General features: G+C 43.7%; 1 protein-coding gene and 1 long non-coding RNA gene across 3 annotated transcripts; one reads left to right on the top strand and one right to left on the bottom strand.

The window, feature by feature from the left end:
* Positions 1 to 2,570: 2,570 nt before the first annotated feature.
* Positions 2,571 to 3,476, top strand: LOC113139576 (uncharacterized). Its single transcript, XR_003296557.2, has 3 exons — positions 2,571 to 3,064; positions 3,195 to 3,349; positions 3,429 to 3,476. It is a non-coding gene; the product is annotated as an uncharacterized LOC113139576 (long non-coding RNA).
* A 3,096-nt stretch (positions 3,477 to 6,572) lies between these two features.
* LOC113139575 (uncharacterized) lies at positions 6,573 to 8,948 on the bottom strand. Of its 2 annotated transcripts, none has more exons than XM_026322872.2 (5): positions 8,862 to 8,948; positions 8,016 to 8,120; positions 7,860 to 7,914; positions 7,401 to 7,760; positions 6,573 to 7,208 (listed from the first exon to the last, which is right to left on the bottom strand). In XM_026322872.2, the coding sequence occupies exons 3-5, from the start codon at positions 7,906 to 7,908 to the stop codon at positions 6,997 to 6,999; spliced, it is 621 nt and encodes a 206-aa protein (XP_026178657.1). In that variant the 5' UTR covers positions 7,909 to 7,914; positions 8,016 to 8,120; positions 8,862 to 8,948; the 3' UTR covers positions 6,573 to 6,996. The 2 variants fall into 2 exon arrangements, with proteins under 2 accessions (XP_026178657.1, XP_026178658.1); XM_026322873.2 differs by having other exon boundaries at positions 6,573 to 7,205.
* Positions 8,949 to 9,882: the final 934 nt, after the last annotated feature.

Raw genomic sequence — 9,882 nt, 5'->3', positions numbered from 1 at the left:
TTTTTATCCACTAACTCAAATCAATTGGAAATCCAAAATAATCCAAGTTGTGAGTGTGTGTGGTCGTCACTTTCCCTCTGTGTCTCCTCAACAGGAACATTTGTAGTGAATGTGACACAGAGACACTTTCCTCCACCTGTTCCAACCTGCTTGCACACGTCTCTTCACTTCTTTTCCACACTCTCCATTGTTCTGGACTGTTGACCCTAGGTACTTAAAGTCCTCCACCTTCTTCACCTCTACTCCCTGTAACCTCACCGTTCTACTTGAGTCCCTCTCATTTACACACATGTACTCTGTTTTACTGCGGCTAACCTTCATTCCTCTCCTTTCCAGAGCAAACCTCCACCTCTCTAGATTTTCCTCCACCTGCTCCCTGCTCTCACTACATATGACAATGTCATCTGCAAACATTATGGTCCATGGAGATTCCTGTCTAACATCATCTGTCAGCCTGTCCATCACCACAGCAAACAAGAAGGGGCTCAAAGCCGATCCTTGGTGCGGTCCCACCTCCACCTTGAACTCCTCTGTCACCCCTACAGCACACCTCACCACTGTTTTACAGCTCTCATACATGTCCTGCACCACTCGAACATACTTCTCTGTTACTCCAGACTTCCTCATACAAAATCCGAAATAATCCAAGTTGTGAGTGTGTGTGGTCGTCACTTTCCCCCTGTGTCTCCTCAACAGGAACATTTGTAGTGAATGTGACACAGAGCTCCTATCAGGCAGAGGAGAACCACGACATCACACTGGACTGGACCTTCACAACCACAGCTCACATGTCTCTCTCAGCAGTTTACATCTACTGTGAACTGCTAAATGAAGACAAAGGCCCAACCGTGTTTCATCTACATGAGGGTGTTGAGGTCCCAGAGTCTCAGGACAAACAGTTTTCAGGACTGAGGACTCTGGTGTGTACTGGTGTGATGTGAAGACAGATGTTGGTGCAGACTATAACACCTGTCGCCTCAACGGTAAGTTGGTTCAGTCCAGTTGAACAGTGTCCTTGTGTGTCCGTGTTGGACAGACTGTGGTGATAAACTGGACCTGATGGACTGAGGCTCTGAGCTCTGTGTGATTTACTACGATGATTTTTCTAACATCATATCACTCACATGCTGCACATGGCAACAAACATCATTAGGTCCAAGCCCAAACTGTACAGATGTTACATTTGGACATGAACAGGTATCAACAAGTCTCTCTGTGTGTTTTACAGCAGCTGCTGATGAACCTGAGTCGGTGAAGGATCAGCCTGTGGATCGGACTGGGACTAGCAGCAGCAGCAGTTGTTCTACTGGTCAAACTCTGCTTCACCTCAAAGTCTTTGTTTTACTGAACCTGCTGATGTGTCAGTAAACACATCAGGAATAAGAGGTACCCCCGTTCTAGCACTGGGTAAAGACCTGAATCTTAAATCCTGCAGACTCTGTCCTTTATCATCTGGTTTACTTGTGACATGAAACACACAATCAGTTGGTAAATGATGTTAATCTCATTATGGAATTTAATTCAATCCAACATCTAACATCTTCTTCTCCTTTGGGCTGCTCCCTTCAGGGGTCACCACAGCGAATCATCTGCCTCCATTTAACCCTATCCTCTGTATCGTCCTCACCCACACCAACTGTCCTCATGTCCTCCTTCACTACATCCAAGAACCTCCTCTCTGGTCTTCCTCTAGGCCTCCTTCCTGGCAGCTCTAACCTCAGCATCCTTTTACCAATGTATTCACTGTCCCTCCTCTGAACATGTCCAAACCATCTCAATCTGGCTTCCCTGGCTTTTTCTCCAAAACATCTAACATGAGCTGTCCCTCTGATGTCCTCATTCCTGATCCTATCCATCCTCGTCACTCCCAGAGAGAACCTCAACATCTTCAGCTCTGCTACCTCCAGCTCTGCCTCCTGTCTTTTTCTCAGAAAAAAACATTTCTCTGGTTCCTCAGTCCATTCCAGAAACCAAACCAGTTCAAATTGCTCAGAAAACACCTGCATGTTTATTAACTGATTCTAAAATCCACCTTTGCTGGGATGTTAAAGAAGAAGACTCCTTCCACCATCAGCAGGACAGCAGGTTTCTCTAAAGTCATTTTCTTTTCTCACCAGCTGGCAGTTCAGTTTACGTATCTCTGTTCTGTCCCACAGGGATTTTATCACTAATGCTGCATTTTTTACACTTTGAGGTATTAGACTTGATGTATTTGTATTTGATGATCCTTTAAGTTGCACTGAAGTTAAGTTGTACATGTAGTACTTCTGTAATGACCTCAGGAAAAGTATCTGCTACTTGAATCAAAGTAGAAAAGTTGTGATATTTAAAGCTGCAGAGTTCGAGTTTCCAGCTAAGCTAGCTCAGCTAACTGACTGTTGACTGTGTTTCTTTGCTCATGTGTAAGTCACTAATGTTTAGTTCACTGGTCTGAAATGCTCAGAGGTAAAAAGTGTCGTTACATTTTTATATTAAAATGTGAGTGATGGATCCACTCGTCTTTCCTCTGCCTGGTTTCATATTATTTTAAAGATGCAATGTGTAAAATGTGAAAGATTCAGCAGCACCTAGTCATGAGATGACAGAATCCAACCTTCAGGGTAATGTTGACTATTGGATGCTAAGTGTTAAGTAGTGATGAGAATTAAGGGTCTTCAAAGGTAAAACAGCTCATGGGTTATAGAAGTTAAACTGCTTTTAAAGCAACAGTTCCACAAAACTGGAAGACGTTTTATTGGAACGATGAAGAACAAGTATGAACTAACAACACTTATTTAACAACAGCCCTGAAATAGAAGTGTTTCCTGTTTTTGCTCAGAAACATGTTTAACTTGTGAACTATATATAAGTCACCTTCATGATTTGACTAGGTCAGCATTTTAAAGCAGTCCATGTATTGGTCCTTCAACATTTAGTACAAATACTTTCTGTTTCCCAGCACACAAAGGTACTTTTGTGTTTGGGTAAAGACACTTGATTCTTGCTTCGTCTTATCACTCAGCAGAGGAAGATGATGAAGTGTCGGTTCAGCTGATCCACACAAAATCCTTCCAGCTGTGCAGAGGTGGGTCATGTGTTTTTTGGGTTAGACCATAACAGCCTGGAAATATCCAGACACAGAGAGAGACAGTCCAACCTGTGGATTTATGGCAGGAAGTCAAATCATTAGTTTTCATTGAACAACCTGATCATAGTTTATAGAAGAGCGACACCTGCTGGCTGAGTTGGAGAACTGCACGTGAGGGGTCGTCCTGACAAAGCCTCGTGGCTTCAGGCTGTAGTGGATCTGATCATTATTCACCTGAACAGAGCTGTGTCTGCAGGACCAGGGACCCAGAGTCCGGCAAAGGTGAGACACCGAGCGTTTCTTTAGCAAAGACACTTTGTTGGTGCGACCCTCCCTCATTGTTTGTCTGCACCTGCTACAGGTGCGTGACGCCCCAACACGCAGAGCAGCTTGGCCGCATGGCGGACTGAGCTTCAAGGCCTTCAGGCTCAAAGTGCCTCCTTAAAACCACGTCGGACCGAGACCAGACATCGGGTCTGCAACGTGTGGATCCATAAGGGCCCTGAAGACTCGTGGACAAAGGTGAGCTTGTCCTTTAGATCAGTCAGGTGGAAAAATGTGTGGCGGCTCAGGGAGACCAGTCTTATCCATGAACCCTGTTAGCAGGGCCACCGACGGTCGGTTGTCCTGGGCCCACAATGACCCACTAACAGTTTTACTTTCCCTTCATAGAATAGAAATAAATAAATAAACAGAACAAAAACCAAAAACCAGTTTATTGTTTCCAGTCCATTGTCAGTTGTCATAGGTCATGAGGATCTACTGGAGCCTGTCCCAGGTCTCTTCAGGCACAAGGCACAGACCAGATCACCTGGACAGCTCAGCAGACCAATAATCAGTTGTCTGTAATGTTGAATGTCTTGTCATATCTCATATGTGTCTGTACCAATAATCAGGTGTTTGTTGTGACGGCCTTGTCCTTTCTCATGTCTCTCCATTTCTGTCTAATGTCTAATTCTTTCATTTCCACCTAATTAGAGGTGGCTGGGCTGGTGGTGCCAAGAGAACTGGCCTTTGGCTTTGGCTCCAATAGGCCTGTTGGTGGTTGTTGATGGAGTCAGTGCTGCTAAAAGTCCTGATATTGTACCAGGAGGTCTGACTTGTCTGGTTCTGGCTCCATTAGGCCTTTAGGTTGTTGTTGTTTAGATGTGGCTGTGTCACCTGTACAAGGAGGTCTGACCTGTTCTGGTTCCAAAAGGCCTATTGGTGGTTGTGTATTGGACTTGGATCAGTCAGTAGTGTTTAGAGGTGTGTTGCCAGTTTTGGCTCCAATAGGCCTGTTTGTGCCCTGGAGGTGGTTGGTTGGTATTGCTCCAGCTCTGTCTCAATGTAGCTCTTTCCCCGTCACTGCATACTTGACCTTTGACCTCACTATGTGCATAGGTGTATATGTTAGCATGCCTAAGTGTCTGCATGTCCGTCTCTGTGCATAAACGTGTCTGTGTGTCTGTTTGAAGCTGCTGGAAAGTGAAGCCCCAAGAGTCCATATGAAATTGTTAAGGCACTGACTTTATTTTTTCAGTCAAAGAAACTTTGTTCTTCCAAATGTCTGTGATCCTTCAATACGTCTTGTGGTTCCTTGTCCTTCTACAGCTGCATCACATGAGCTGCTCAAACACAAAAAGGCCGTATTGGCTGCTGGATACTGGGACAGAGATCCACAACCTTTTTTCTTGGGGGGGGTGGATTCTCCTGTAGAGAAGTCCAGATAAAGGTTCCAGGTTGGCCACATCTGGATTCAGAAGGACCATGAAAACTGATCCAGGAAGGTGAGCGACAGTCTGAGCTGTAACTTATCCAGCCAGTGTTAGTTGTTGGCTGTCACGGCTCTGGGAGGCTCAGGTTCTGTCCAACATTAACCGTGTTAGTTCATGTTCTGGATCAAATTCCAGATGAGAAAATGTTGGTGCACTAAATATTTAAAGGATCTTCCAGGGGCAGGTGCAGCAATGAGTAACAAGCACATCTGGAGACTGAAGAACCTGGGCTCAAACAAGCACTGGCTCTTTAACACCACTATGGCTCTGCCTGTTTCTGTCTGATGTCCTGCAGGGGGAGCAGTTTAGCCTCTAACCGTCCGACCACCATGTTCTGGCCCTGGATCATGGTCAGGCCTCCAGACACAGTCCTAAGGGAAGTATTGTAGAGTCTGTTGTCTTTGTATCTGTCTTGTGTCCTAGAAAGTCAGCAGCCTAGTTACTAACATCTGAACTAGTCTTCCAGATGAGCATCTGCAGCCCAGATCAGGACTGTGATAGTCTTGGGTTTCATGGTTCTGTCAGTCCAAAATTGGTTTGAGACTGGCTTTTCTTTGCCTGATGTTGTTGGATTTTAACTCTTTAACCATGAATTGATCAGGCTTTGATAATGATTTGCTCCTTGTATGAATTGGAGAGTGATTACTAGGGAAGTTTGGACATGGTCAGACTGGGAAGCAGGAAGTTACTATGTTGTAATGTTAATAGGAGATTTGTTTTTGATCATCATCCAAATTCTGATAGAAATCCAATGTGGGTTGTACCTGAGGGTTCAGTCTCTGGGTCGTCTCTCTGTTGGTAAGAAACATCTAACTTCAGTTCAGAAGTTCAGTTTTTCTTTGGCTCATGTTTCTGTCCCACACTCGTAGGTTCTTATTGACCGTTGATCTCCACAAGACCATTTCTAGTTCAGCTCTTGGCTCCAAGAAGGAAGTGGATGAAGTGAGTTTAGTTCCACTGTTTGAAGTTGGGTCTTGGATTCTGAAAATCAGTCAGTAGAAGTTTGAGGATTCATCAGTTGAGCAAAAAGTGCAGCACAAACATCAGCTGCATTTTAACCTTTGATTTCTTGAATCCTCTGGTCATCCAGGCTGCATTTGTCACCTTCCTTATCTTGATGTTGCACAGTATAACTCACTGGATCATTTCTCATTAGAGACTGAAACAAACCAGTGTGAGCTGTTCCCTGTGGAGCTGTTCCCAAAATCCACCAGCAGGTGGCACCAGAACAGTCCTGTCAGAGGAGCTGATGGTCTAACTGGACCCCTCTTCTCTGATAAACAGCTGAGTTCATGTGTTTCCTCTGAAATCTTGATCTTTGACTTGAGTCTTTCATCAGGGAAGTTGAGCTTCAGTCCCAGACAGTGACTTGAGACTTGGACTCTGAGATTTAGGACTTTTTAGTGCATCAACATGGAGAAGAAATATCTTTTCCTATAGTCAAAAACCAAAGCTCTTTATGAAGCAGCAGGACTTGGAGAGTTGCAGAAACAGCTTCCTGACTGTGAACCTTCCTTCATATTTAATGTTGGAGTTTCTAGAAGTTCCAGCTCTGTACATGGAGCGTGTGGCTGTCATGCTGTCGTCCTGCAGCCTTGTTGAGCAAAGCTAAATCCTTCAAAGTAAAAGCCACTGAAGCCAATGATCTGTTTGGCTGTGAACCAAAAGGCTGGTGGATCCAGGCCACCAGGAACAGAGAGGTTAGTCCAGAAACCACCAGGTGGAATCATCTCACAGCAACAACCTGCTTTATTGGACAAACTGATTTTATTTGACTCCAGTTCAGACTTTTATTGTCTTCATTCACAGAATGAATTAAAATAAAGAGATAAAACAATGAAATATAAAGTTATTATATTTCCAAATTAGTGTTGTTCTATTTACAAATGTACACAAATATCAATGTTTGCAACAATAGGAACAAATAAAAAATGTAACATACATAAATAAAACAGAGCAACAATATGAGCAACAGGAAGGAAAAGATGTGTTTTTCTGTGTTTTCTTCTTTGAAACATGGAACATACATGAAGCATCAAGTTGCTGCTCAGGTTACCTGCTGGTTTGTCTGATGTGTCCTGATGTGCAGTTTTCTGACCTGCAGCCAATGACAAACCACTGATTTCTGCCTGAGCTGGAAAATGGACTTTAGGGTTGGTCTGATTCTGTTGATCAAACGAGTTCCTCTGATGTAGAACCTGAGCTGTAGTTTCTTTTTCTTCTGGAATCTTTTTTTCCAGTCTGATCCTTATTGAACCAACAGTAACACACAGTCAGTCCACCTGCTGCTGTCAGTCCCAGTCCACAGATGAGGACGATCCATCTCCAACCTGCTGCGTCTGGTCTCTCAGGTTCTCTCTCAGGGTCAGACCAGTCCCTCGCTGCTGTGAAGAGACAAATCAAATCTGTGTCTTTCATGTGAAGAAACAACTTTTCTGCAAGAAGGACGTGAATCAGTTCAGTTCAGGCAGAGCAGGAAGGATTGTAGTTTCCACAATACTTTTCTTCTCTGACTCTTATTTAGCAAAAAGCTGCTGAAATGAATCTGTGAGGAAAGTTTCACTGAACCAACTTACCTGTGACGTTGAGGTGACAGGTGTTATAGGCTCTACCATCATCTGTCTTCACGTGACACAGGTACAGACCAGAGTCCTCAGTCCTGAGTCTGGACACATGAAGTCTGACTAGTCCTTCTCTGAGGACGTCTTTGTCAAACTGGACTCGTCCTGAAAACTGTTTGTCCTGAGACTCTGGGACCTCAACACCCTCATGTAGATGAAACAGGACTGGGACTTTGTCCTCAGTTAACAGTTGACAGAAGATGTAAACTGCTGAGAGAGACATGTGAGCTGTGGTTGTGAAGGTCCAGTCCAGTGTGATGTCGTGGTTCTCCTCTGCCTGATAGGAGCTCTGTGTCACATTCACTACAAATGTTCCTGTTGAGGAGACACAGAGGGAAAGTGACGACCACACACACTCACAACTTGGATTATTTTGGATTTCCAATTGATTTGAGTTAGTGGATAAAAACTGACCCCAGGTAAAGGGGGTCAGGCTGATGAGCAGCAGGATCCAGCAGACCATCTTCTCCTGTCAGAGGAGACACAAACCCATGAGGTCAAAGGTCAAAGGTAGAAGGAGGAAAATCTTTAATCATTGACTTTTTAAAAGAGACAAGATGCAGCACCAACTTTTAAATGTGTTTTTCAAATATCTTTGGGTGTTTTCTTGCATAGTGTTGTTCCAGCTTTGTCAGAAACCAACATCCAGAACTCCTGGTTTCAAATCGGAGCCCCCTGTGACATCACACGTGGGCTAATTAACATATTTAGGTCCCGCCCACAGCAAAGAGACAACTCTTCCTAAACTATCACTGTATCAACACATTCCTGGAGTCATTAGCTCCAGTGCTCTAAAGTTCATAACACAAGTCACTACATCGACCCTCAGACTCTGAAGAATCCAATGGTCCATGGTTGAACTTTCTTTTTCATGGTAAAGTTCCTGGATGTCTGGGTAAGATATAACTTGTGTTCTAACCACTAAGTTCTGCATCCCTGCTAATGATTGTGTGATTCTTCTTGTGAGGATGCATTTAATTGGTTTATTTTATAGCTGCTGAATAAATTATCCTCTGTTATTCTCATCAAGACAAATGCTGCATGTATGAAATTCACATTAATGTCAAAATATAATGTGACAGTTGTTGACCAGTGTTAATGTCGTTGACAAAATATTTTCGTTCTAATTTTCGTCAACGACTTTTCACTGACTAAATAAAAATGAAGTAATGACATTTTCGTTAACTAATAAAAAGGAGACAAAATGTGAGTGAGGGACGTTTTTTGGAAAAGATCCAATCAGAAATAATCAAAAGACGCACGACAGATCAGACAAATCATGGCCACTCTCCTTTAGTTACAGGTTAACAACAGTTAAAACAAACTGACTCGATATATTGCAATAAAAACGTTATTGATGTCATGTTAAACGTATTATCGTCCTATAAGCTGCTCAGTAACATCCACCATGTTTACCTTCAACTGGCGCACAGAGCGAGGTGCGATCCAGCTGGTCCAGGTCCACGACAAATGTTCCCATGACACGGACAAACACTCAGCGAGGACTGACTGAGCTATATATATATCGTCACTTGGGTATGCGTCACCTGATATGGAAAGAATTTGTGACCTAACCATGGTTACTGTTGCTATCAATCACAATCTGCTCAAATAGTTTTTACATTGCCCTTTAGGTGTGTGTGTGTGTGTGTGTGTGTGTGTGTGTGTGTGTGTGTGTGTGTGTGTGTGTGTGTGTGTGTGTGTGTGTGTGTGTGTGTGACATAACACTGAACATATATATAATATTATATTATACACTAACCATTTTCAAATGATCAATATTATGTTAATATCTGACATTAAAGGCTTCCTCAAAAAGAAGAAGAGGACGTTCATGGCAAGAGACAAGGAGGAACTCAAGAGGAAGCTGAGGGAGGCAAAGCAGCTCTATAGAGACAGAGTAGAGCACAAGTTGAGACAGAACAATATCAAAGAGGTGTGGAATGGGATGAAAATAATGACTGGCTATAAGAAGTCACACCCTGCTGTGGAAGGAGACTCAAAGTTTGCTAATGAACTTAACCTGTTCTTTAATAGATTTGACACCACCTCTGCTTCTTACTCTGACCCAGTGTCCTCACACACCATCCCTCCTCCCTCCACCACCTTAGCTGATGCCTTGGGGTCTCTTCACATCCCCCCACCCAACATCTCTGCCAATGCTGCCTCCCCATTGCCCACTGATACCATCTCCTCTATCAGCAGCCATACAACATTGAAGTATACCTCACCTCCAATAACTTCTCCCCTGCCCTCATCATCTGACTCCTCATCAACACAATACACAGGCCCAGTCTGTGCCACAGAACGGGGGAGGAAGGAACTAGCTAAACTAAAGTCCAACAAAGCAAAAGGACCAGATGAGATCAGTCCCAGAGTACTTAAGGTGTGTGCTGGACAGCTTGCAACTTAGTCTGGTTCTGAATCTGAGTCAAAG

Source organism: Mastacembelus armatus, unplaced genomic scaffold, assembly GCF_900324485.2.
Source record: "Mastacembelus armatus unplaced genomic scaffold, fMasArm1.2, whole genome shotgun sequence".
Taxonomy (NCBI): domain Eukaryota; kingdom Metazoa; phylum Chordata; class Actinopteri; order Synbranchiformes; family Mastacembelidae; genus Mastacembelus; species Mastacembelus armatus.
This window is presented reverse-complemented; position numbering and strand designations above follow the sequence as displayed.